At 46.2% G+C, this 27797-nt stretch overlaps 1 protein-coding gene across 2 annotated transcripts; it reads right to left on the bottom strand.

The window, feature by feature from the left end:
* Positions 1-221: 221 nt before the first annotated feature.
* LOC311523492 (pre-mRNA-processing factor 39-like) lies at positions 222-26671 on the bottom strand. Of its 2 annotated transcripts, none has more exons than XM_084633503.1 (14): positions 26540-26671; positions 20408-20721; positions 18774-18899; positions 16194-16312; positions 15636-15803; positions 13327-13591; positions 12347-12454; positions 11363-11527; positions 10156-10282; positions 8357-8625; positions 6389-6573; positions 4821-4895; positions 2961-3114; positions 222-818 (listed from the first exon to the last, which is right to left on the bottom strand). In XM_084633503.1, exons 1-14 carry the CDS (start codon positions 26649-26651, stop codon positions 756-758), a joined length of 2250 nt encoding a protein of 749 aa, XP_084489629.1. In that variant the 5' UTR covers positions 26652-26671; the 3' UTR covers positions 222-755. The 2 variants fall into 2 exon arrangements, with proteins under 2 accessions (XP_084489629.1, XP_084489630.1); XM_084633504.1 differs by having other exon boundaries at positions 13402-13591.
* Positions 26672-27797: the final 1126 nt, after the last annotated feature.

The raw sequence follows: 27797 nt of genomic DNA, 5'->3' as shown, positions 1-27797 counted from the left end.
GACCCAGATGAACCAGTCTTACTTTTTATGCAAAAGCAGCAAGGATCCACAGGGACATAACAAGGTCCCAGTAACCTCCATATTATACCCCATCCAGAAAAGGGGAAGTGTTCACATAATGTCCTAGCAGCACAATGCTTTTTGCCAAGAGAGGGAGCTGTACTATAACTTCCCCATGAAAATGAACAAAACTCCAACCTCTGCTGCGCTGAAGAACAATGTCTGATTAATTGCACGTTTATTTATACCACATGAAATGTACAGGAAAAGTTTACAAAATGACCCTTCCCTGGGTGACTGTTGCAATAAAGTTAATAAAAAAAAAAAGTTCTGCTCTATGAGCTCCAATAAGGGATCATTCCTTTGTTGCTGCTGCCAAATGAGTTCAGCTTTTGGATCCCCATTGTGTTGCAGTGAGGCCAGTTTGAGTTCACTGTATACAGGAAGGGATTCTTAGACATTTCCATCTAAAAGAGATCAGTTCAGTGCAAAGAGGCAGTGCCCACCCTGGCTGCCATTGGAGGTGAAGGCCAGACATGATCTAACCCGGTTCATAATGTGGGCTAAGGAAGGAGTTAGGGCAGCTCACTGCAATGAGAGGAGAAATGGGGCTTTTTAACAAGGCAGTTCAGTTTCCCTCTCTTACAAACAGTCAACAGCCACTTTCCTTTCACTTCTTGTTTTCTTGGAAGCAAGTGTAAAGTGGCTGCTCCTTGATCTTTAGAACTGGTCACGCATCTCACACGGTGTCACTTTCAGCTCTGAGAGTAATATTGGCTGTAGTTCCATGGATTTTGATACCCGTAGACGCCGTAGTTCTACATTTGAAACAGAAGAGGTATTAGTTATTATCAGAGTGGGGTGAAGCATGAGACTAACTTCTCCCCCAGCACCAAGGAAATTCCTTTGACAGTGAGGCCATCATAAAGAATTACATTTCTACAGCACCCTTAACCCAAAGGATCCAAACACTATACATAAAGGAAGCACTTCATCCATCTCTGGAGTTCAATATAACCACTCTAAACAGCTCACAGTAACACTGGATGAGGATAGGAAAGTGAAGAGTCTGCCATACTGGATCAGACCAACCATTCATCTAGTCCCATATCCTGCAGTAGCTGCCCTGCTGTCAGAAACTATCATGGGATCATCTACCCTTAGGGGAGCTTCCTTACTAACACCAATCAGTTATTGGGGCTGGAGCAGGGAAGTTTACATCTTATGAAGGCTAAGAATGTGTAATTGTGGAGCGAATCCCATAGGCAAATAAAACTGGGATGAGAACAGGAGGTCAGTGAGTCAATGGTAGAGGTGGGAATAAAACATGAGAGTCCTGACTTCCTGTTCTAGCCACAAAAGCTCATTCCCCTTCCAGAACTGGGACTAGAACACAGAGGGGCTGAGAGTTAGCCCTCCTGCTAACCACCAGAAAACTTTCCAAGCTAGGAATAGAACCCAGGAATCCTGAACCCCAGCCCTTTGATCCGATCACCAGACCACACTCTCTTCTTTATTAAAGACCCCAGAACTTTGTTAACACACAGTTCAGGTTGCCCAGCCCTGCCTTGTGCTCTTCCAGAATGTGCAGAGACACTAACCAAAAACCGTTTAAAACCAGAAACTACAGAACTAAGGCACATATGCAATGCGAACGTAACTCTGCCCACTACTCCTCAGCTGGCAATAGCTCCTGGGAATGGATGCGGTGAAGAATAAAATTACAAAGAGAAATAGTGGATTTTCCATATCTTCAGGTCTTCAAATCCAGACTGGATTCTTTAGTCAACCACAAGTTATTGGGCTCAATATAGAAGTAACTGGCTGAAATTCTGTGGCTTGTGTTATACAAGTGGTCAGACTAGAAAATCCAATTTTCATTGCTTGTCTTAAAAGCTATGAATCTACAATAAGTAGATACAAGAAAGTTCTAAGAGAAAGTGCCATTGTGTTTTCCAGAAATCCAAATTCCAGCATTTATTTGTATGCACACCACCTGCGTTCAGTGTTAGATGTAGCTGAATGAATGGTGGAGAGATTGGTTGGAGCATCTTTGCAGACCTGTTACTCTGATATGAGAGGTGCACATGTACCTTGAGGGATTAAGTATGCCCCTTTTCAGAGCTGAGTTCTGCACGTTGTGTCAACAGAGGTACATCAGGGTGTCTTCTTGTCAAAGGGATTCTGGTGTAGTCTGTGGTCTTTAAGGCTTTGTGAGGGGTAAATGAAGGCAATGTCTCAGAAAGAATCCTCACGGCAAGGGTGAAGGGGAGGTAAAATTTAGCAAGGCTGAATGGTTTGTGTGGAGTAGGTCGTGTTTGAGTGTAAGTACCTCTTGTTCACCACACCTGACCTAAATGCAAGGATTGCCTTAGCAAAAAGGTGGCATTAGACTGGGTTCTACAGTGCTCATGTGCTCTGTAGCATCTGTGAAGGGACAGTGCTAGTATGGGTGTTATTGGCATGGTAGAGCATTGCTCAAAGAGGGCAGATTTAAGGTTGCTTTGTGGGGAAGGACAAGGGATGTACCCTAACTCTTCATTTCCTGGTGTTCTGTGGTTTACACTTAGCCACTCTCCAAATTCTGGAAGGGCCCAAGACACCACTAAGGCAACCTTGACATTTTTAGGCGTTTAATTTCCTCTTTTTGTTTTGTTTTTTTAAATAATCCCTCAGCACCTCTGTAACACAGCCTACTTCTCCGCTGTTCAACATCCAGCACTGACCCACTAACCCTATCCCCACATCCCCAGAAAACACAGCAAGTTTTAAGATAATCTGAGTTACCATGCAGCAATCATCTTAACCATTAAGCAACTCGCAACCTGAACTATAGCAGAGCTGCTGTTCTGCTATAACAGGGAATGGACATGGGAACATGTCACACACATTTATTTCAATCCTGCCAGAGGTATTAAAATACAGGGCTCAGAACACCATATTAGTGCCACAATGCTGACCTGATACCAGGTGCTGTAGTTATAAGCGGCTGCTGGATTGGTACTCATATCTCCACCCATCAGTGGTGCGATGCCTGCAGTAGTGACCGCAGGGTTGACCATCCCAGGAGAGTCCTCAGCTCTCAGCTTTTTGTCTTCTGGTTCATCAGTGCAGCTGGGAAAAAATTTAAAATGCAATCAATAACTCAGTTCATAGCACAGGACCTAGAGGGGTCTGGAATCAGAGAGAGGAAACCCAGTATGGTACACAGCACCTCCTTGTCTGAGGTGAGCATTAATTCATTAAGGATGTCTATCATCAAAAATGCTGCTTAGTCTGTGAACAACAGTTGGCAAGCAGAAGTCTTAACTGAGCAAGGTGGCATTCAAGATTAGATACTGACAGCTCTGGTGCACCATAAAGCAATCAGGAGTGGGAGGAACCTCCTGTGTCAAATCCAATCCATGCTATCACAGGCAACCTCAAGTTACAATCCTGTTTATAAACTTATGAAGGGCCATCTTCAAACTACTCTGCCCCCACCCACTGCCTCTACTGGCAGACTGTTCCACAATATCAATCCTCTGATTGTTAGTACCCTTCTAATTTCCAGCCTTTAGCCTCGACAGCTCTTCTCCCTCCCTGAGGTTTATCTTCCAGTCTATTTATAGAGAGCCATCAGATCTTATCTCAGCCTTCATTTTGCCACGTTAGACAAGCCCAGTTCTTTCAGCCTTCGCTCATAAGACTGGTTCTCCATTCCCGTCATCCTAGGAGCCCTTCTCTGCACACATTCCACTTTGGCTTCATCTTTCTTGAACACAGATGATCAGGCTTGTACACAGTTTTCCAGATGAAGTCTTACAAATGCCTTGTCCAATGGCATTATTACTTCCCTATCTCTACTAGAAATCTCTCACTTGATAGGATTGCATTTGCCCTTCACATGGCTGCATCACATTGGTTGCTCTCAGTAATTCTGTATTCTGACTAATACACTGGCATCTTTTCCTCCTCATTTCCAATTGATGAGCACCCATCTTATAGCAGAAATTATTAGTTTCTAAGTGCACAACCTTGTACTTTGTACTATTACATTTCATCCCATTTCTATTACTCCAGTCCTCAAGATCTTCTAGTTCAGGGATGGCCAAACTGTAGCTTGCGAGCCACATGCGGCTCTTTTACAGTTAAAGTGTGGCTCACTGAGCCCACCAATTTCCCCCCTATTCTCTACCTACCAAGCTGAGGGGAGAGCTCTGGGCTTCTGCCCTGCAGCAGGGTGGTGGGGCTAAGGGCTTCTGCCAAAGGTGCCTGCAGAGAGTTGGGGTCACAATTTAAAAGTTCTTCCTCCCCCGCCCTCCGCAACAGCTTGAGTCACACACCCCAGGCATGGCCCCCCCCTTACCCTCAGAAACCCCTTCCCGCAGCTCCGAGGTGTTAGCTCCACATGGAGAGGCAGTAGCAAACAGATGGGAGCTGCGGGGAGGGGCTGCTGCTTTAGCTCTGCAGCAGCATAAGCAGCAGCGCTCCTTGGGAGGGAAAGGATGCGCGCGGGGGTAGGTATGATCCCATATCCCAACCCCCAAGCATCGTCTCTGGCTTCTGACCAGCGGGGAGGGGTTCTTGGGGTTTCAGCGCCGTGGGGTGCACCTAGTGGGGCTTGGCACTTCAACAAGAGCGGGGCTGAAGCCCCAAGCCCCGGGAGGCATTCTCTGGCTCTCAAACGTCTGAAGATTGTCATATTTAGCTCGGAGGGTCAGTAAGTTTGGCCATCCCGATGTAGTTCTTCTTATATAATATTCTGACCCTCCTCTCTATTCATGACACTTCCCAATGTATGAGAGGCTGTTTAAAATCTGGTAGCATCTGTGCCTTACCCATTCTCAGGGGCTCTTTTCCTGGTCATCTGGTGTTTGAGGAACTTCTGGTGTTCATCATACGCTGTCAGCAAGCTGGGAAGACAAAAGGGGAAAGATGGTCAAGAACAGGAGAACTTCCTGTGTGTGTTTCAGTGATTTTACCGAAGTTTGCACTGGTGAGAATAGAAAGCTTTCCGCCTCTAACTTTGAAAGTGCTTTGTTTTGCCCCAAGCTTCCTTTGGCCCTTGGTGCTCCCTAGCAGAGGTGGGAATAGAAGTGGCATGCTAAACTCCAACCACTTGAGCCAAGTCTTTACCCCCAACAAGATGGGTATTTTACTCCTGCTGAACTCATTCCACCACCACTGGCCTGTTGAGCAGTTGGTCAGATTTGTGGTTCCTTCTGGCTTTATAACCTATGAACGAATGATTGGCTCCCTTATTGGTAGATTTGAAAGATGGAAGATTAGGCCATCAAGTCTCAACTACTGTCCCTAGTGGTAATTCAAGGGCAAGGGGCTGGCGTTAGTCACCCTGTGACCGATCTGACGTTTGTGGATGCAATTAACCCAAAGTCAGTTCCAGGCTAGAGGATTCTGGGCGCAAGAATAAAGGGCTTAATTCTTTAGAGCCATCCATCAGGTACCTTTCACCAGAGAAGAAGAGCCCCAGGAATACCCCCCTCTGCGGGCACTGGGATGGGAGGCAGTGAGGCCTAGTGGACGGTACTCTGGGCGGGGAGGCAGGGAATCTTGGTTCTATTACCAGCTCTACCACTGGCCTTTTGGGTGAACTTGGGCAAGTCACTTCCACAATCAATGCTTCTGTTCCCCCATATGTAAAACGGGGATAACGATACCAGCCAGCTTTGGGCACTACTGATTAAAAGCATTGTAGAAGAGTTAGGTACAGTAACTCCTCACTTAACGTCACCCCAGTTAATGTTGTTACATCACTGATCTATTAGAGAACATACTCATTTAAAGTTGTGTAAAGTCTGCTTGTTTGGCCGTGGGGGCTTGGAACCAGGGTGGGCCGGCAGCCCCCCTCTGGCGGCCCCACAGATCAGCAACTCCCCCTCCCTCCCTGCGTCTCCCGCCTGCAGCAATCAGCTGTTTTGCGGCGTTCAGGAGGCTGGGGGGAGGAAGGGGAAGGAGCAAGGACATGGTGCGCTCAGGGGTGGAGCAGGGCCTGGGGCAGAGATGGTGGTTGAACACCCCCCGGTACGTTGGAAAGAACAGCAAGAGGAGCAGCTGGATGATCCACCTTCTTTCTCCCTCTGACTTCACCACCTCAACCAAGCTTCACAATCACCATTGCTGAATACAGTATTAAATTGTTTAAAACTTATACTGTATATGTTTTGTCTGGCGAAAAACATTTCTCTGGAACCTAAACGACCCCCCTCCCCCATTTACATTAATTCTTATGGGGCAATTGGATTCACTTAACATTGTTTCACTTAAAGTTGCATTTTTCAAGAACATAACTACAACATTAAGCAAGGAGTTACTGTATTATCTGACTTTTTGTACCCAAGAGGTGAGGGAACAGAACCAGCCCCATGCAGACAGGGTGTTCTCTTACCTGTGTATGCTGGACCCAAAGTCCTCAAGGAACTCCACTCTGCGCTGTGAGAAGACAATCTTGGTCTCCTCAGGGAGGCCACTGCTCAGCGCTCTCTCAAAGCAGTTCATGGTGTTGCCTTCATTCTGCCTGACATCGGCGCTGAACTCTATCTCCAGGAGGTTGGTGTAGAGCTTTGCATTTTCCTGTGTGACATAGGGGAGAGGGAGAGATGAGAAATGTGGTGATTGGCCCAGGTGGAAAAGGCATGTTCAGAAGGCACCGGGGAAGTCTTATTGAAATCTCCCTGCTTCGGTCTTCATTCTTAGGACCAAGGATGAATGTCCCTCAGCTCCAAGAATTATGGGGTGATCTCTTCTGCACTCAAAAATTCCCCAGCTCCTTTCATCCTGAAGTGCTTCATCATCTACGTATGGGACTCCCTCCTGCCCTACTAAAATGTAGCTGCCTCTGGACTGCAGTGCAATAGCTGTTGAGCCGCACAAAAATACCACACCACGATTTAGTACAAGAAGCAAAAGAATCCCACACTGAGTTGCAAGTGTGAGTGTGTGTGTGTGGGGAGGAGGAAAGTAGATTCAATAAGGCAGAATGGACTGGTCCAACCTGGAATTCAGCCAGGACCCTGTCACTAACAGAAGCCAAAATGGCTAATAGTTGGTTGTTGCCCTTTGATCCTTGCTTATCACACCCCACACCCCCATAAACCCTCAACCTGACTGCTCTCATATTAAAGTTGTTTGAATGGGCCACTCCAAGAGTCAGGCAGAAGTGTGGTTTAGTGACTGGAGCACTGGGAATAAGGATACCTGGGTTCTATTCCCTGCTCTGCCATCACAGGCACATCCTTTCCTTTCTCAGTGCCTCAGTTCCTCTTGTGACACTGGCAGGCCACAGGTGCCTACTGCTGCCCAGGCTGTAGGCATAAGCTAAGAACCAACAAACTCATAGCTGGAAACCAGACCAGTTCACCTGTATGTTCATTTTACTCATTAGTCTTATAAGAATGTATTTAGTGTTTAGACTCTATGAAAGCTTGTCCTGGGGATTTGGAAGCTGAACGAAGTAAAGAAAACAGTCATGGGAAAATTTTCCATCTTTTTGGCTGTTGAACTCTGACAGGGGCAGAGACTCTAAACTGAAGCCAGAGATCCCCAGGGTCTGCCTCCTGGGTCCGCCCTGAAAGACACTTTGAATTGACACATGACTGAAAGTCTGTCACTCTTAGGATTTACCTGGTAACATCTGTGTGTAAGTTTGTTTGCTTTAACCTGTAAATAACTTATTTCTTTTGCCTAGTTAATAACCCTTTAAACAGTTTATTAAAGGACTGGCTATAGGCGTTGTCTGTGGTGTAAGATCTAGGGTACCAACTGATCTGGGGTTGAGTGGTCTCTTGGGACTGGAAGCAACCTAAATGTGGTGTGATTTTTGGGGTAAGTGACCAATTAGCACTAAGTCCAGTTTGTCTGAGTGGCAAGATAGACTGTAGAGTCTAAGGGGACCGTCTGACTCCATGGTAAGACCGTTATAATGATCTAGGAGTTCACATTTGTTACTGGGTTGGTGAAATTTAATTACAGAAAACACCACCAATTTGGGGTGTCTGCCTTGAGGTTGGCACTCAGAGTCATGAGTCACTCTAGACAATGTGATACTCCTCACTAAGCTTGACTACTTAGCCTGTGAGCTCTTTGGGGAGGGATTCTCTCTCACTAAGTGCCTGTGCAGTGCCCAGCATCACAGAAGGATGGCCCACAATCTTGGTCAAGATCTGCGTGTAGTGCCTAGCACCCCCTCAATCTTAGCTGGAGCCTAGATGCAATCAATATACTAATAAAAATATGCAATTATGCAGAACAGTCTTCCACAGCATCTGTTCCCTCCTGGACAGAGACACTATCTCACCAAGAAACCCTAATGCATTGTCTTCTTGGGAGCATCACCCTCCCCTTCCCAAAATCTCACCGGGTCTTTCTCTAGCGCTTCCATGAGAACCTTCCGAGCCTTTATTAGATTCTTCTGCACTTTCAGCACCTGTCGGGCCAGCTTGATGGCATAGAATGAAGCCAGGGGCATCCCCTCATTGTCCCGTATGGCTTCCTGCAGCAGAGCCTCAGCTGCCTCCAGGTTGCCGTGTCGCCGCTCCAGGCTCACTCTCCGCAGCCGAACCATAGCCAGCCCTGGGATGGACTCCTCATAAGACTTCAAGATGCGACGTGCCTCCTCCAGGTCTCCTGCACAGATGCGGGAGGGGAGAGAGAAAGAGGTGACAGTGGCAGTGAAGGCAGGCAGCATGGCAAGCACATGTGGTGCTCTGTGAATTTAGAGGCTATATTTATTTTGCTTTAAATCTATGTTGTACGAGAGTCTCACTCGTTTCAAAGGCAAAAAACTTACCACACTAGGGGGCTTAAAGGGTTTAGCGGCATTTTCCAAATCATCTAACCTCCGCTTTAAGCCTGTAAAGACTGAAGGGGATAGCGCACCATCACGGATACACATCATGGTCTTGGCTTTGCAATTTAAACATGGTACAGGCCAATATTTGCAATTGAAATCAAAATAAATCGGACAAGAACACATTTTAAACACATGGACACAGCTAAAGCAAAGGGTTTCCGGCCAAGAAGCTCCTAGGTTTCTGTATGTCCCTTACTAGGCAGCAGTTCACAGATTAAGGCCAGAAGAGACTATTAGATCATCTAGTCTGACCTTCTGTATAATATAGACTGGAGAACCAACCAGTTCCCCCTGTGTGGAGCGCACCCGCTTATAATTGACTGAAGTATCTCCCAGGAAGACATCCAGCCTTCATTTAAAGACCTCAAGAGATGGAGAATCCACCACTTCCCTAGGGAGTGTGTTCTGATTGTTAATCATCCTGTCAAAAACATGCCTTATTTCTAATTGGAATTCGTCTGGCTTTAACTTCCAGCCATTGGTTCTTGTTCTGCCTTTCTCCAGTAGTTTCCAAACTCCAACGAGTTTGACAGTTTCAGCCAGGTCCCTGAATCCCCAATTGGCCGGGAAGAGGAACCTCACCTGTACATGGTGGCAAAGAAATACTGTACAGAAGTACAGTAGGCTAAAGAGCCCTTTAAGTATCCAGTATTTCTCCCCCCCCACCCATAATTAAGTCACTTCTTGATCTTTTTGATAAGCTAAAGAGACTGAGCTCCTTAAGTCTCTGTAAATAATTTTTTCCAACTCTTGAATCATTTTTGTGGCTCTTCTCTGCTGGAGCTTTGAAGACAAGCACCCAACTTACATGTGAGTTTACAGAAAAGCGAGCCAGAGCCAAGATTTACAGAAATGACTAGTGATTTTGCTCAACTTGAAACATCTTAAAGGAGCCTAGATTTTCAAATTGCTAAGCACTCAACCTCTAAGAAAACATCAGGTGTCACGCTGGGCACTCAAAACTCACTAGCTGATTTTGAAAATCTTAGCCCAGCATTCCCAGATTCTATTGTCCGCTAAGCATTCTGGCGGAGACTAGCACACGAAGAGCTAACTTTAGAATCCAGAACTGAACCAGTCATGTCTGCCCCTTAAGATTTGGCCTCAATCTTTCAAAGAGTTACTGAGCAGGCTGGTTGTGAACACACACAAAAAGGGTTGGGTGGCTACGTGAAATGTCAATGAAAAACTCTGTCACCTCCCCCACTATTGAACTGCTTAGTAAAGTCAACTTCCAGCTAACCAAGGGCTTCTCAGGCCAGCAGATCAGCAGAGAGGTGCAGATAGGGTAAGTTTCCTCTGACCTTGCTTCTCTTCAAATGCAGCCCACAGGAGGTGGATGTTGGGCTTCCTGGGGAGGTGGTAGCCACAAGCTCGTTGGAAGACACTCCTGGCCCCAGCCACAGTGTGGTTCTCAAGGTATTTCGTGTACTAGATTAGAAGGGGTCGGGGGGATACAAAGAGGACATGGATGCGTTAAGGTTGCCCACTTCCTGTGGCATAGAATGTATGAAAGTCTGCTACATCAGCTTGTATTGAGAAGGTTATGGTGCACTCACGTTAAGGGGCTTAACACACCTCTCTTCAGAATTTCCTGCACCCTCTTAGGCAGGTAGGAAACACGGGCAGATAAAAAGCAGCAACGGAATTTAAAAGAAGGGTGTTAGAATTTTGCTCCACAATATACATGCAGAATAAAAAAAATAAATGAAACGTTTGGAAATCCATAAGAGAGCACCACTTGAACTCGTGCTGACTGCACAAGTAATGTGGGCAGCAGCCAGGGTGGGGAGAGGGATCTCATGCCCTGGTGCAGAATTAACTCTCTGATTCCCAGGGGGCAGTTAATACCCCCACCCCTGCAAGATGCTGCTGGCTTAGTCCAAGAGCTAGGGGACTCTGCCCAATGCTAAAGGGGAGCAGAATTACTAAACCCCTGCTTAAGTGCTAGAGGGTGAAGCCAATCTACTTTAAACCAGTGAAACAAAAGACTGCATCCAACCATTCTGTTCCAGCTCTGAGCTGCTGTCCCAAGGGGTGGGCTTGCTAAGCCCTGTAGGCCAGTGTGCCCTGGGGATTTAACAGATGCTCCCCCCTTTACCCACAGCCATTTTTTAAAAAAGCAGCAGGGGTATTCAAGTTAAAATTTGCTCTTATCAGCTGCAGAATAGGGACACAAATCCTCCCAAGGCCTGCTACCTCCATCCAAAGCCAATCCACCCTCCTAGTCATGGCATTGTTGAACATTTGGGACTGCAACGAGGCTTTGGCTTATCTCCTGCCTGTCTTCTGTGAATGACGAAATACGGTAAACTAACAGATCCATCTTCCATGGCTAAGACACCACACAGCCATTGAGGATATTTTTTACAGCATCCTCTTAACTGCCTTAGGAGCAGAGATGGAGGAGTGTGTGGGGAGGAGGGGAGTAGCGCCGCCCATCTTCAGCATGAAGTCAGCAGGATTCAGATATGCGGAGCAACCCCCAGGGGGAAGTGGGAAGGGGCTCACCTTGATCCAGAACTCCTCGTAGAGGGCACAGGCAATGACGCAGCGCTCAAAGAGCACAATGGTGCGCTCGTGGGAGCCATTGGTAATCTCGTAGTCCAGGTAGTCGCGCCAGTTCTTCAGCTGTGCTCTTTCCAGTGGCTTGACATGAAAGTATGGCCTCTTGATCTGCAAAATGTTTGGAATGGGGAGGAATAAAGAGAGATTTGCAAGATAGACAGGAGGGGGGCTGCAGAGGAAGCAGGCTCAGTCACAGAGTGGGGGACAGCTAATCTAGAGAGTGAGTTCTTAGGGGCAGGTATTGCATTTAGTTTTACAGTGCCTTGTACAATGGAGCCCTCACTAGGATCCTTCGATGTTACAATAAAGATACTACACTGTAGAGCAGACATTCAGAGCAGCATTCAACCCAGAGAGGAGCTAATGGAGGGGCACCATAATGGTACATCCCTCATCTATCTCCCTATAGTTTGCTAAATGCTACCCAGGCAGCAAATGCAGCCACCTTTGGGGGCGTGAGATGAGAAACCCCCAGTACACAGCAGCAAGGGAAGAAAATTTTGGCCAGATATCTCCCTTACAAAGAGCGCTGTGAAATCTTATGTCCATGTAAAGAGAGGCGCTCAGGTTAAGGCTCCATGACTAGAAGCCCCCGACTACAGCTCCATGTTCAGCGTTGCTGCTTCTAGAAGGATGAAGGAGTGATTCCACCGGGGGAAGTCTAGGTATGTCTAACCTAATACTTAGAGCACTGAGCCATCACCTCTGGCTTTCTATCTCTCCATAAGAGATGGCCTGTGCGAAACAGAGAACCCACAAGAGCTTCTGTGAATTTCTACCAAAACATGCACATTATTTCCTCTTCACCAAACAGAATCTGAGGCTTCTGCACATAGGGACTGGGGTATCTGCTCAGACAGTGGATGCTGCTAAGCACGTAGCCCATGCCGTGGAGCCTTGCCTACAGTGGAGTCCATGGTTACCTACCCCTTCCTCAAAGTTCCAGCGCTTGCTGACTTCTGCCTCATTCTGGGTGTACACTTGCTGCCGGATGGAGATAACGAGCTCCCGGATCTTGTCCTGGTCCAGGTCTCCCTGGAAGACGAACCAGTGCAAAGAGATGGTGATAACCTTATGTTTCTATAGCATCTTCCATCTCATTTAGATCTTAAGAAGTCATGTGTGAAAGGATCACTGAACATGGCTGCCCCGAGGTGGAACACAGCCATGCTGCCTAACAATTTAAGAAAGTCAGTGAAGTAGACTCCTTAATTCAAATGAAATTGAAAGGGGGGGAATTTCAGGGAGCCAGCACATAGCTGGAATATGTTGGAATATGTCCAGGAGAGGGAGGATCACATGCTGTCTTTGACAAGAACTGCCAGGGCATCTTTAGTAACAATGATCTATGTTTCACATCTTAATCCCTTCCACCATGCTGGGTTATGAAGGCAAAGGCTCACAGCAATAAGTGATCCACGCTGAGGTCACTACCACCAATTCCTGCAGTTCTCCAGGATGGGAAAACGCTCTAAAGTGAAAACCTTGAGTACTGTGCAGGACTTCGCATACAAAAACTGAGGAAATTTCAGATTGCACGGGGCAGTCTATAAGATGCAATGCAACATAGAGCAGGCTCTTGATGGGGGAAGAATAGTCAATTCTACAGCAATCTCTCCAGGTCTATTCAAGAGTGAATACTGCACCGGACTGGGAATCAGGAGAGACTGGACTACTATTCCTGGCTGTCATTTACCACTGTGACACCCTGGAAGAGTCCCTTCTCCTATCTTTGTCTCCATTTCACCCCCTACCCTTTGTCTATTTAGATTCTAACTTCTTGGGGGGGCAGGGACTCTTTCACTAAGTGTTTGTCCAGCACCCTGCAGCATAGGCCCCACCCCCAACATTGGTTAGGGCCTCTCTGTGCTACCATAACACAAACAACAAACAACAACAATACCCACCCTGACAGCAGATGTCAGCTCAGAATAACTGTCAAAGTCTGCATCATTTGGGTAGGAGGCTGAGAAGCGTGGTACCTGGGCATCAGCTCCTGTTTCTGGCTTTACTTCCACCCCCGGAGGCAGGTCTTCCCCAGGTGGCACCTCCTCCACCTCTGTCTCCACACTTTTCTGTACTGTCTCCGTGGTGATCTTGGATTGCAACCAGAGCAGCTCCTCTGCAGACAGGATGTCTTTGGGGGAGTTGCTCATCACGTGTTCCTTGAACCTGAGGCATGGAAGGAAGGAACAACAGCTGATGATGGATACCAAAGCCCACTCAAGTCAGAGTGAGGAGGCCCTTTAAACCTGGTCATTCAAACTGCTTAGGAGAGTCTAAAACAGAGGAACTGCTGTACCCAATCAGGTCACCTGTCTGCCTGAAGTGGTGTCCCACTCAGCCATCGTATTTTATACAGCAAGCTAATTTGGAGGCATCTGCACCAATTTTTATGTCGTTTTTCTTAGGTCATTACCACAGTATCAGAACACCTCACAATTTTTAATGGATTTATCTTTGCAACACTCCTGTGAAGTAAGACAGTGCTATTAGCCCTATGTTACAGATAGGGAACTCGGGCAGAGAGAGACTAAGGAGAGGTCTACACTGCAATCAGGAGGTGATCCAGGTAGATCAAAGCCAGCTCAAGTAACAATAACAGTGAAGCCACAGAAGCATGGGTGGTGGCCACCTGAGTATGCCCCCAGGATCCCAGGTGGGTGGGACTAACCCTTGCTGCCAGAGCTTATCTACTCTTACTCAATGAGCTAGCTCTGATCTAGCTAGCTTGGGTACATGTACTCTTGCTGGCAGAGCTGGGAACTCAGCCAGGTCTCCCAGTCCCAGGCTAGCACCCTAACCACTGAGCCATCTTGCATCTCTCATCTTCACCTCCAGTTGTATCAGAGCAGCCCAGCATCTGCTGTATCAGATCAGATGGACAGTGTGGTCTCTTGCTCAGAGTAAACAGTGCAGGGTGCTCCAGAGGAAAATGTACAACTCCTTAATGCATAACAGTTTGATACTACACTGCATGTATAGATATATGTGAAAACATATACTCCCCACCTCCCTCTCTGAACCAGTTAGCAATCAGCTCATGCCTTGAAGATGAAGAATCACTAAGCATGTTTAATCCTTTCCCCAGATTTACTAAGCTCTCTGCCTCCAATGTCCTGTCACAGAATTCCACAGCTCAACTACTCAAATTGGCAGCAAGTGGGTAGAGGAAGGATTATCCAGCAGTCAGGGCACTAGCCTGAGACCTGGGTTCTATTGTCTGCTCCCTCAGAGTTCCTGTGTGAACCTAGGCAAGTCACTTAGTCTCTCAGCTCCCCATCTGTAGGATGGGATAACAGTTCCACCCTACCTCACTTGGGGGAGAGGGACGCAAATTGCGAGGCCATTAAAAGATTGTGAGGCACTCAGATGTTGCAGGAATGGGAAAATCTGCCTTACAGAAAATGACGACAATCGACTTCTACAGCTAGGAACTGAGCAATTTGGGAGAAGGACGTGCAGGGGGTTGTCCCACAAAATCTGGGATGATTTACATGTTGCAAAAGATAAATTTTTGTGAATTTTTTGTGTGAATTTAACCTCAGTAGTAAGTTCCACACTGAGCCATAGAAAGGGTAGTTCTCCATCTACAGAATAGGCCAATAACTCCACCAGATTAAAAGAGAGAATGGATACTTATATGGACATCAAGAAAATCCAGAGTTGTAATAACTAATGACAAATATTATGGAAGGAACATTAAACCTCATGCTTCAGGGGTTAAACCAATCTCTAACTATTAGACATCAGCAGCAGTCTAAATGTGGGGACCCGATTATTCCATGTCTGCTAATCTGGGTCTTTTTATGCCTTCTTTTGAAGCACCTGGGATGGACCACTGTTGCAGACAGGATATTGAACTAGACCTTGGGGGTGATCCAGTCTGATAATTCACAAAGTTTAAGACCAGAAGGGATCATTAGATCATCTAGCCTGACCTCCTGTATAACACAGAGCAGAGAATTTCAACCGGTCACTCCTTTATTAAGCCTAATTTCTATGTTCAAACAGAGTACCAGCAATGTGAGTTTCTCTTATGCTATCCTGCAAACACACCCCCTCTAGGGAAAAGAGGGAAGGTCAGTTTAGATGGCCTACCCCTAGTCAACACTTAGCCTCTCTGCAAAGACCACCAATAGTGAACCAATCACTGCCAAACTGTGGTGGTTGTTGCCGAGACTCAGAGACTTGTTTCATCCTGAAGGAGACTTACTTTTCCCAGTGGTGGCTGTACAGCTGGGTTGGTGTGGAGAGCACTCGGTCATAAATGGTTGTGATGGCCTTCAGGTCACCTTGCTCCTTCTCCCACTCCACATACATCTCCCACAGTTTGTCTGAGCGGAAGTCCATTCCTGCGGCAGCCACGGCTGATTCAAACACACTGTAAGAGAGAAAGAACATCCATTAACAAGAAAGGCAACATGATCTAACGGGTGGGGCACTGGACTGGCATTCAGGAGATCTGAGTTTTATTCTCATCCCATGGGCAGGTTGCTTCCCCTCTGTTTCCTCTCCACCCCATTGTCTTGTCTATTTAGACTGTATGCATTTTTGGGGCAAAGACTCGCTCTCCCTATATGTCTGTACAGTGCACCACATTATGGGGCACCGATCTTGCTTGACCTCTAGGCACCACTGCAGTACAAACAGCCACCCCAAAGAAAGCAAGATCCCTGGATCTTCTCGTAGCTCACTGACCCAGCCAATATTACAGTCTCCCCTAATGCCTTACACAGTGTTGTCCTGTGTTTTCAATGTTCTGGTTATGTACCTGTGGATCTTCTGTATGGACTCAGGAAGGTTCATATCTAAGGTGGCCTGTAGGTAAGAGATGTAATGAATCCAGAGGTCCATGCTGAGGGGGATAGACTGCAGCCCTCGTTCGAACACCTGCAGAGCAAAAGGTTCTGACAATGACAAACAAAAAGAAGCTTCATAATGCTCCCACCCATCTGACCTATGTGAAAGATGCTGTGGTATATTCAAAGACTATTAGACTGATTTCATAGTACTGTATGTATCTGTATGTGATCATTAGCAATTATATTCCTAGCTAAAAGGGTAAGGTACAGAATGCTTCCTCCAATAACTAAAGGAAGTGGGGTAACTAATGCAAATTCCTAATACTGAAACAATGCAGCTAAAGTCTTTTGAAGATTCAACCTCTTGGGGAAAAAAGCACACAGACTGCTCTGACCTGACTCAGAGGCCTTAGCAGACAAAGGACTTGAAGCAGCACAAAATAACAACCCCGACCTGAGATATGGTCATAAACCATTCAATAACTGACAGGCATGAGACGTTTACCGATACAACCAGACTGCATGAGAAGACCCCAAGTATTTTTAGACCTGCCATGGTATCCACATGAAAGAAAGGTGACCACCTGGTAAACAAGACATGCATATAAGCTTTTGTTGTGAATAACTGGTACTTTGCTTTACGAAAACTGGCTGGGGACTGGATAATTCTGACATTGAGAACTGCATGTAACTGAAGACAGACCAACTGAGGCAATCCAGTAAATTGCAGGGGTCTGCACCTAAGGACCTGGTCTGGAGAGAGAGAATTGTGGTATTTCATCCTGAGAAAGGGGACTGCTGGAGGCCTGACACCTAAGTGTGGTGCCTTTGAGGAGATGAGGGGGGTCAGAGGTGCAGTTAATTCAGGAACTGTGCAAGACCAGTCCCAGGGAAGAGCACCTTATTGGCCACCAGCTCCTGGGAAACCAGCACAGCACCAAAGGAGGCAATAATAAAAAAAATAGGACTGGAAGGGACTCAGGAGGTCATCTAGTCCACCCCTACCGACCATCCCTGACAGGTGTTGGTCTGATCTGCTCCAAAAAACCTCCAAGAACGGGGATTCTACAACCTCCCTAAATCATCTGTTCCAGAGCTTAACTATCTTTAGAGTTAGTACGTTTTCTTTAATATCTAGCTCTCCCTTGTTGCAAACTAAGGGAATTACTTCTTGTCCTATCTTCAGTAGACATAGAAAACTATGGCTTGCTCTCCTCTTTATTACAATCTTGTACATATTTGAAGATTGTTATGTCTCCCCTCAGTCTTCTCTTCTCTAGACTAAACATGCTCAATATTTTTAACTTTTTATTTTCAGTCATGTCTTTCTAAACCTCTTGTTTTTGTTGCTCTCCTCTGGACTCTCTCCATTTTGGCCATATCTTTTTTTAAAGTGTGGTGCCAAAAATCAGTCACAGTACTCCAGCTGAGGCCACACAACTGTTGAGTACAGCAGAGCAATTACCTCCTGCATTTTATATACATCATTCCTGTTAACACATCCCAGAACAACATTTGCCATTTTTGCAACAGCATCACACTACTGACTCGTATTTGATTTGTGATCCACTTTAACCCCCAGATTCTTTTCTGCCTCGCCAGTTATTCCACATTTTATAGTTGTGTGTTTGATTTTTCCTTACTAAGAGTGGTACTTTACAGTTGCCCTTCTTGAATTTCATCCTATTGATTTTAGACCACTTCTTCAATGTATCAAGGGCATTTTGAATCTAATCCAGTCCAAAGTGCTTGCAACCCTTCCCAGCTTGGTGTCATTCTCTAATTGTTATAAGCATACTCTCCACTGCATCATCCAAATCATAACCATTCGTAACTACTCTTTGAGAACAGAAACTAAACACAGTCTTTCAGCCAATTATGCACCCACCATATAGTAGAGCATTTTCCCCTAGTTTGCCTATGAAACTGTCATGTAGGAATATGTTGAAAGTCTTACTAAAGTTCAGACATATTCAGCAGATCACATCTGCTGATTTCTCTCCTATCCACTAGGCCAATTACCTTGTCAAAGAAAGAAATTAGTTTGTTTTGGCATAATTTGTTCTTGAGGAATCCATGTTGGCTGTTACTTAACATCCTATTATCCTCTAGGTGCTTATAAACCGACTGTTTAATTTGTTCCAATATCTTTTTGGGTATCAAAGTTAGGCTGATTGGTCTATAATTCCACAGTCTGTAATTCCACATTGGTCTATAATTCCAAATCAAAGTTAGGCTGATTGGTCTATAATTTCTCCCTTTTTAAAGACAGGTGCTATGTTTGCCCTTCATCAGTCCTCCGGGACTTCACCCATCCTCCATGAGCTCTCAAAGATAATTGCTTATCGGCTGAAACAATGCATTCCTGCTATATAATTACCAAGTCACCTGTGACAGACACCAAGAGGGACTTTTGCACAGGCTTTGTGAAGAACTCCTGGCCCTATCGCATTTGGTCCATTCAACAAGGACTTAGTCACTGGGGTAATCAACCTTGGAAGGGCTGCTGTAGCACAGCACAAAGAAATCCCAATAATTCTCCTCCCTACCTCCTCTGTCTCCTTGCTGAAGTCGAAGCGCCTCTCCATGTCTGCATACTTCTTCCAGTAGCCGTAGCAGTAAGGGTAGCGAGCAAAAAAGGCGTCGAAGGCTTTTCGTGCTGCAAAGATGTGATTCTGTATAGAGGGAGGGCAGCAGGAGGGGAATGAGCATGTGTGAAGAGCCCTGGAACTGGGAGAGCTGGAAACCAAACCCTGCCAGCCCCAAAGCAGCCTTACAAATAGAGCTGGTAGGAAAACAAGGGTCCCTCCACCCCCCCCACAAAATATCATGTTTTTGGCTGAAAATTTAAGTGTTTCAATTCTGAAATGTAACTGTGGTGCCTCACTGGAGTTGTAGTTCAGGTGTCCCATGCTCCCATTCTCCCCCATAGAATGGGCTCCCTTAGTCACACTACAACTCCCATGATGCACTGGAGTCTCCCCCTCTTTGTGATGGGACACTGTGCATCATGGCAGCTGCATTAATGCAGTGAATCACAGAAGATATTGTCCAGCTCCGAACCACAACTTCCATGAGACACTACAGGTGCACTTCAGAAATTAAACACTTGGGTTTTCTGCTGAAAGGTTTCTGGTTTTCAAGCAAGGTTGGTGATTTGCCGGGGGGGAGGGGGGGGAGGAGTGGCGCGGCAGCACGTGGTTTTTTTTGGGGGGGGAGAGAAAGCAAAAAAAAAAATTCCATAGACAGCAGACACTTCTCAAAAAGTTTCATTTAATCAAACCTCCAATTTCCATTGAAAAACAGTTTTGACTGAAAGTTTTCGAACAAGAACATGTTGCTCTAACTTAGCACTTGACAAACCCTAATTTGGGTTTACAATACAATAAGCTGTGGGTGTCTAAATACTATGTTACCACACCACTTTCAAAGGGAAACTCCAATTTGCAGTGAGCCTTAGGCTCTTCCAAATTATCCCTTGTATAATGCTCTTTCAGGTGGCAATTTGATCTTTCATCTGAAGATCTGCAAGGTCCTTGCATTAAATCTCTCACTAATTAGTACTGAAACTTGCAATACCTATTTAAGAATTATCCTATTAAAATTAATCAAAGGGGCTAGAACAAATCTAACCCTTGACAAACCAGGTGCAATACCAGAGACTTCAATGAAGTTGCATCTGTTTGTGGCAGGGCTAAATTAGTCAGACCTTAAAATGGCTTGTAATTAGGGTGAAGCAAAAGTGCTGCACATAAGTGACTCATCTTACAAATGGGAAAACAGACACAGATAGGTGAACTGTCACAAAACAAGTTAGTGGCAGAGTTGGAAACAGAACCTAGCAGTCCTGTCCCTTAGCCATCTGCTGCGCTAACCATTCAATCCCACTCCCCTCTGAAAGCTGGGAATAGAATACAGAAGTCCTTACTCCCACCCTCCACACTGCTTTAACCATTGGACCCCACTCTTCTCCCAAACCTGGAAACAGATCCCAGAAGTCCTCTCTGCACAGGACCCTGCTCTAACTATTAGACAACACATTCCTTTTTTTCTAAATTAAAGGAGTTGCTACTTTTTTGTAGAACTATAAACTTCACAAGCTTGTGGCACCTGCGCCACTGTTAAAAAGCAAATGCAGTAGACAAATTAACAGCCCCATGCACCAAGAAAGTTCACTCCCTACCTCTTGTTCCACATATTGCAGCAGTTCGGTCCATGCCGTGAAGTCATGAGGATTCTCCTGAGCTGCCTTCCAGTACTTCTCAAACTCCAGAGGGTATGAGAGGGAGACTTCTTCCGCTGCCACAGGGGTAGCCACTGCTGCACGTTCTTCCTCGGAGGCAGGATATTGACAGTTCTCTTCATTTGCACACGGGTCCTTGAGCCCTGACACGTTGGCTTCGGCGTTAACTCCATTGCACCCTTGCGCTGCTTTGGTGTCTTCCTGCTTACTGGTACTGTCACTTGGCGGTTTTGGGAGCAAGTCTTGGTTGGGACCTACAGCATCAAGATCAGTGAGGAGGTGAGGGATCTATCTTGGGTTTCTCTATCTTGCTGCAAAGATTACCATCTTTTAAGCATATGCACCAGTGAAATATTGTATCAGTTGTGTCAACATTCCCTGACATACATTCATTACCCAGCATGTGTCAAGGTGTGTGCCCCTTTAATTCTGCTTTTATCTTGGAGCAGATAAAATAAAAGACAAGACAAGCCTCCGCAATCTTGTTTCACTTCATATACCTATACCATGTCCATGACATTGGATAGTTCTTCTGAGAGGTGTAAACACCGAAGTCAGAACCACACCAGACCTAGATTGATATCCTGTCTCCAAACACTACAGGATGATTGATGGGAAAATGCAAGAAACCCCTGCAGTGGATAATTATGTAATAACCTGCCCATAGGGTAAGTTTCTTTCTCTTTCTGAGGCAGCCAGCAATTGTCTTACATGAGAAGGACCAGAGGGCCCAAAGTGATCTAAATAGGAGCATCAGGACAGAACTGAACAGAGCAAAAACTTCAGGCTATATACCTGAATATCTAGAATCATCTTCTAATGAGGAGAAATTCAGATTGTAAAAGAATCAGTGGTAAAAGCCTCATTGCTTGAGCCACCAAAAACTGGATGGTCAAAGCCCTTGAGAATATATTGCAGAAAGCAATCCTACATTTGCTAAGAGGGAGAGGAGAAAGCAGACTCCAAAGTGATCTGGCATATCATCATTAACTTCACAACACGGATTACTGGAAAGTCATTCTGTAATTAACACACACCTTACTACCAGGCAATATTTGGGAAAGAAAATTAATATACAAACTACAGCTCTTGAGTAAACTGGGAAGGAATGTAATGTTTCTTTGGTGTTGGAAACTACTTCATTCTCTTATTTGTACTGAAACGGGAGCAAGTAATGTGGTTAAGAAAGAAAAAGCTATTCCCCAGAGCATTAGACTAAGGATGGGTGGGTAAGATTATGAGGTGGGGACACAAGAGTTCTATGTACTTATATGGTCCTCATCACAATAGTATCTAAGCATCTCATAATCTTAATGGGGGCTTTTTATCTTTCAAAACAACCATGTGAGGTAAGGAACTAATTATCCCCATTTTACTGAAGAACAGGTTCTATTAAGTGACTTGCCCTAGATCACACACGAGTTTGTGATTGCACAAGGAACTGAACCCAGGTTTCTTGAGTTCTACCAGTCCAACATTCCTACCCAAGGAATGTATACCTAAAGTGTTATACAGAAGGGGAGCATGGATGAGGAAGGTTATGAGTAGCACGGTGAAGATGCAAACCAAATTGCTTTGTTGTATTTCTCAATTGCCTTCTATACAATTTCTTGCATCTTCCTCTGAAACAGCTAGTACTGACAAGTATCAAAGACATAATACTGGACTAGACACTGCTCTGAAACAGTTTGGCAACTCCTAGGAGCCTAATTTTTCCAATTAGCTTTTCCTACATTTTGTTGCAAAATTAGTTCCAGTGAAAGGTGGTAGCTTGACAACCCCGGAGACTAAGGCCCTAGGAACATTTCCCCAGTACAGCTATCCCAGTATACTATGCCAACAAAGGGCTCCTAGCGTGGATGCAGCTTAGGCCAGCAAAGCTGCACTGTTATGGTCTAGCTTATTTCAAACCCCCAAACAAAAAACACTACCGTATACAAGTAAAAGTACCGTTCTGCCAGTATAGGAGTTCTGCCGGGTGCAACTAGGCCATTTGGGGATTGCACCTCTTCACAACCCCTGACCAACAGAGCTGTGCCAGAAGTCTGTAGCAAAGACATAGCCTAGGTTCTCCAATTCTCCACAGATCAGGTGTCACCAGGGGCTGTAGCAGGGCAAGCTGCCTCACCCTATCAACATACTTCAGCCCTTACACAGAAGCTAGCTCCAAAGGTGTTCAGTCTCCCTGGTTCATGCAGTCCCTGGCGTCTCTGGGAAATCGACTAAACTCAAACTTGGGTGTCACAGCCCTCTGAATAGTCACTAATTTTAAAGTTTTGAGCCGATCCCCACACCTGTAGGTAAGGTAGAACCTAAATGGGTTACATTTTTAAGAGGCAAGGTTTTGCTCTGTGATAAAGCACCAAAGATGTCAAATGCCCCCACTCCAATAAGTACCCAATATATGACAGCATTTTAGAAAGTGAGTCGTCTTCATACAAGCATCCCACCAAATATCTTTGTTGAAATCCATCTCTGTCAGCAAAGCTAGCTAATGAGTCTCTCCCACTTAGAACACACTTTATAAACTAGGTTTCAGAGTAGCAGCCTTGTTAGTCCGTATCTGCAAAAAGAACAGGAGTACTTGTGGCACCTTAGAGACTAACAAATTTATTAGAGCATAAGCTTTCGTGGGCTACAGCACACTTCATCGGATGCATAGAATGGAACATATAGTAAGAAGATATATAAACACATACAGATAAGTTGGAAATTGCCATACAAACTGTGAGAGGCTAATTAGTTAAGATGAGCTATTATCAGCAGGAGAAAAAAAAACTTTTGTAGTGATAATCAAGATGGCCCATTTAGACAGCTGACAAGAAGGTGTGAGGATACTTAACATGGGGAAATAGATTCAATATGTGTAATGACCCAGCCACTCCGAGTCTCTGTTCAAACCCAAGTTAATGCCGTCTAGTTTGCATATTAATTCAAGGTCAGCAGTTTCTCATTGGAGTCTGTTTTTGAAGCTTTTCTGTTGCAAAATTGCCACCCTTAAACCTTTTACTGAGTGGCCAGAGAGGTTGAAGTGTTCTCCTACTGGTTTTTGAATGTTATGATTCCTGATGTCAGATTTGTGTCCATTTATTCTTTTGCATAGAGACTGTCTGGTTTGGCCAATGTACATGGCAGAGGGGCATTGCTGGCACATGATGGCATATATCACATTGGTAGATGTGCAGGTGAACGAGCCCCTGATGGCGTGGCTAATGTGATTAGGTCCTGTGATGGTGTCACTTGAATAAATATGTGGACAGAGTTGGCATCGGGCTTTGTTGCAAGGATAGTTTTCTGGGTTAGTGTGTTTGTTGTGTGGTGTGTGGTTGCTGGAGAGTATTTGCTTCAGGTTGGGGGACTGCCTGTAAGCGAGGACTGGTCTGTCTCCCGAGATCTGTGAGAGTGAGGGATCATTTTTCAGGATAGGTTGTAAATCTGTGATGATGCGTTGGAGAGGTTTTAGTTGGGGGCAGAAGGTGACAGCTAGTGGCGTTCTGTTATTTTCTTTGTTGGGCCTGTCCTGTAGTAGGTGACTTCTGGGTACTCTTCTGGCTCTGTCAATCTGTTTTTTCACTTCAGCAGGTGGGTATTGTAGTTCTAAGAATGCTTGATAGAGATCTTGTAGGTGTTTGTCTCTGTCTGAGGAATTGGAACAAATGCAGCTGTATCTTAGAGCTTGGCTGTAGACAATGGATCGTAAGGTGTGTCCTGGATGGAAGCTGGAGGCATGTAGGTAAGTATAGCGGTCAGTAGGTTTCTTGTATAGGGTGGTGTTTATGTGACCATCGCCTATTAGCACAGTAATGTCCAGGAAATGGACCGCTTTTGTGGACTGGTCTAGGCTGAGGTTGATGGTGGGATGGAAATTGTTGAAATCATGATTTCACCACACAACAAACACACTAACCCAGAAAACTATCCTTGCAACAAAGCCCGATGCCAACTCTGTCCACATATTTATTCAAGTGACACCATCACAGGACCTAATCACATTAGCCACGCCATCAGGGGCTCGTTCACCTGCACATCTACCAATGTGATATATGCCATCATGTGCCAGCAATGCCCCTCTGCCATGTACATTGGCCAAACCAGACAGTCTCTATGCAAAAGAATAAATGGACACAAATCTGACATCAGGAATCATAACATTCAAAAACCAGTAGGAGAACACTTCAACCTCTCTGGCCACTCAGTAAAAGGTTTAAGGGTGGCAATTTTGCAACAGAAAAGCTTCAAAAACAGACTCCAATGAGAAACTGCTGACCTTGAATTAATATGCAAACTAGACGGCATTAACTTGGGTTTGAACAGAGACTCGGAGTGGCTGGGTCATTACACATATTGAATCTATTTCCCCATGTTAAGTATCCTCACACCTTCTTGTCAACTGTCTAAATGGCAGGTTTCACAGGAGCAGCCGTGTTAGTCTGTATTCGCAAAAAGAAAAGGAGTACTTGTAGCACCTTAGACACTAACAAATTTATTTAAGCACAAGCTTTCGTGAGCTACAGCTCACTTCATCGGATGCATTTTCTTTTTGTCTATTTAGACATCTTGATTATCACTATAAAAGTTCTTTTCTCCTGCTGATAACAGCTCATCCTAACTAATTAGCCTCTCTCAGTTTGTATGGCAACTTATCTGTGTGTGTGTATATACCTTCTTACTATATGTTCCATTCTATGCATCTGATGAAGTGTGCTGTAGCCCACGAAAGCTTATGCTCTAATAAATTTGTTAGTCTCTAAGGTGCCAAAAGTACTCCTGTACTTTATAAACTAAGGAATGAATTCCAAGCAGACCATGGCAGGAAGAAAAACTACTCACAAGCAAAGTATCTGCATGAAAACCTAGGCCCCACTGCCTTAAATCTGGAGCATGTCTCTGTCTGGGTCATCAGTCAAAAATTGCATTTTTTGTGTGAATACTTCAAACGGTGCCCCACAGGGCAAAATCCACTGCACTGAGAGACGATGGGGAAAAAAACACAAAAGTGAAGCAATATGCTCTACATCTACACCATAAATGAAGTTAGGGAGAGGAGTAGAACTCAAGAGACCAGGCTCCCAATTTCCTACACTCACTGCTAGGAATCACTCCCCATCTCAGAGCCGAGAATAGAATTCAGGGATTCTGGCTTCCCCTGCTCTCTCCCCTAGATCCTCCCCAAAACCAGGAATAGAACCCAGGAGTCTCTAACCATTAAGCATTGCCATTTCATAGTATCAGACAATGAAGAAGGTGAACTCATCAGTCCTATGGCCTCCAAAAGAACCACACACAGGTCCGCTATCTATATGCAACCCAGAAAGGAACCAACTCCAGTTTCCCTGCTGTGTAACCAGCCTGCCAACAGATTTATCCCATAAGAAGTTAACGGTTCAGACTAATCCAGCTGGCAGAGTTGGACCAGCAAGAGATACCAAACCCTCCACCTCCCCAGAGAAGGCCATACATCAGGGATCATCCCAATACAGTGATCCCTTTTGAGGTGCACCTCCTCAGCCCAGGAAGCACCCCACCCTTTCCCCTCTCAACCATGCTACAGCATTCCCCCCCTCCACCAACAGCACCATAGGTCCCATTGCAGAGGGGTCTTCCTCAGCTCCAGCAGTTCTCTCCCACCAGGTCCTATCCCAGAAGTACCTTCCCCGGGGAATCCCCCTGAAGAATCCCTCCTCCCCCAATCCCCAGGAGGCCCTCACCTCTCGGAGCACTTTGCTCCCCTAGCCCCAGAGAGACCCCTCCACCGCCCAGTGGGAACCACCCCCCAGCCAGGCTCCTGGCCTTCCTCTTCCCCCTGTCCCCAAGGGGACACACTCGCTCTTCCCGAAAGTCTCCCTCCTTCCACCAACCCCATACCAAGAACTCCTCCCCCCCTCCTGAGAGAGACCCCGGGGGCCAACTCTCTTCCAGGACTCCCTGCACGCCAAGGGGATCCCCCCAGCCGGGTCCTTCCTCCCACAAGCAAGGGTCACCCCGTAAAGGAACTCCCCCACCCTCGGGGAGCAGCTTGGCCGGGGACTTCTCCCAGCCGGACCCCGAGCAGCCCCCCTTTCCCGCTCTCACCGCCAATGTCCAGGCCGCTCTCCCCCCTCTCGCTTCCCCCGCCGAGGGCCCTCTCGGTCCCGGCTCCGCCACAGCTTGAGCTCCCCGCCGCCTCCAGCCCCTCAGCCGCCATCTTGTCCCGCAGCTACTACGGCGCCACCAACTGAGCCAGCAGTGCGCACGCGCCCGCCACAAGGACCCGGATGGGGATGGGTCGTCCGCCGGCGTAGTACAGGAAACTAGAGAGCGTAGCGGGAAACAACCTGGAGCGGCCCATCACCGGTTCGGGACGCCCACCGAGACCCTAGAGACCTGGCAGACGGGGAGTTGAGCGACTCCCTAATCCAGTAGCTTTTAAACTTTTGTACGGGTGACCCCTTTCACATAGCCAGCCTCTGAGTGTAGACCCCCCCATAAGTTAAAACCACTTCTTTATATATTTAACACCATTATACATGCTGGAGGCAAAGTGGGATTTGGGGTGGAGGTTGACAGCTCGCAACCCCCCCCATGTAATAACCTCGTGAGCCCCTGAGGGGTCCCGACCCCCAGTTTGAGAACCCCTGCCCTAACCCGCTCTGGGGCTCCGTGCTATATGGCGGAACCATAGGGAGCTGGTGGAAGAGGAGCTAGGGCGGCAAAGAGGCTTTTCAGCTGAGCAGAGGCCTTGAGGAGGGGCCAGAGAGCTTCCTCTCAGCGGACAAGTCTGTGCCATAGAGGGGGAGGAAGAACGGGTCAAGTGCCAACCGGAGTCCCATGGCACCAGCCCTACTCTTAAGATTAGAAGACAAAAGGGAACCATAGAGGCCTGGCTAAAGAAGATCTAGAAGGGCCAATCAATCAGGTGGCTGATGGACTCCCTTGCTACTGCGTGAAGTCTCTGCATGTAGTCTGCAGGAGAAGTAAAGAAGATGAACTTTATCCTGTCTTTCACCAAGTCTCTAAGGCTATGTCTACACTACAGCTGGGATTGATTTCAGAGTAACAGCCGTGTTAGTCTGTATTCGCAAAAAGAAAAGGAGTACTTGTGGCACCTTAGAGACTAACCAATTTATTTGAGCGTGAGCTACAGCTCACTTCATCGGATGCATACCGTGGAAACTGCAGCAGACTTTATATACACACAGAGAATATGAAACAATACCTCCTCCCACCCCACTGTCCTGCTGGTAATAGCTTATCTAAAGTGATCATCCACCAGCAGTCGATTTAGCAGGTCTAGTGAAGATCCACCATAGCAACAGCAGGTCGCTCTCTAGTCAACCCGTTCTCTGCCCCA

This window comes from Lepidochelys olivacea (assembly GCF_965140295.1).
Source record: "Lepidochelys olivacea isolate rLepOli2 genome assembly, chromosome: 7".
In the NCBI taxonomy this organism is placed as follows: Eukaryota; Metazoa; Chordata; order Testudines; family Cheloniidae; genus Lepidochelys; species Lepidochelys olivacea.
The sequence above is the reverse complement of the archived record's forward strand: the minus strand, read 5'-3'. Positions and strand labels throughout refer to the sequence as shown.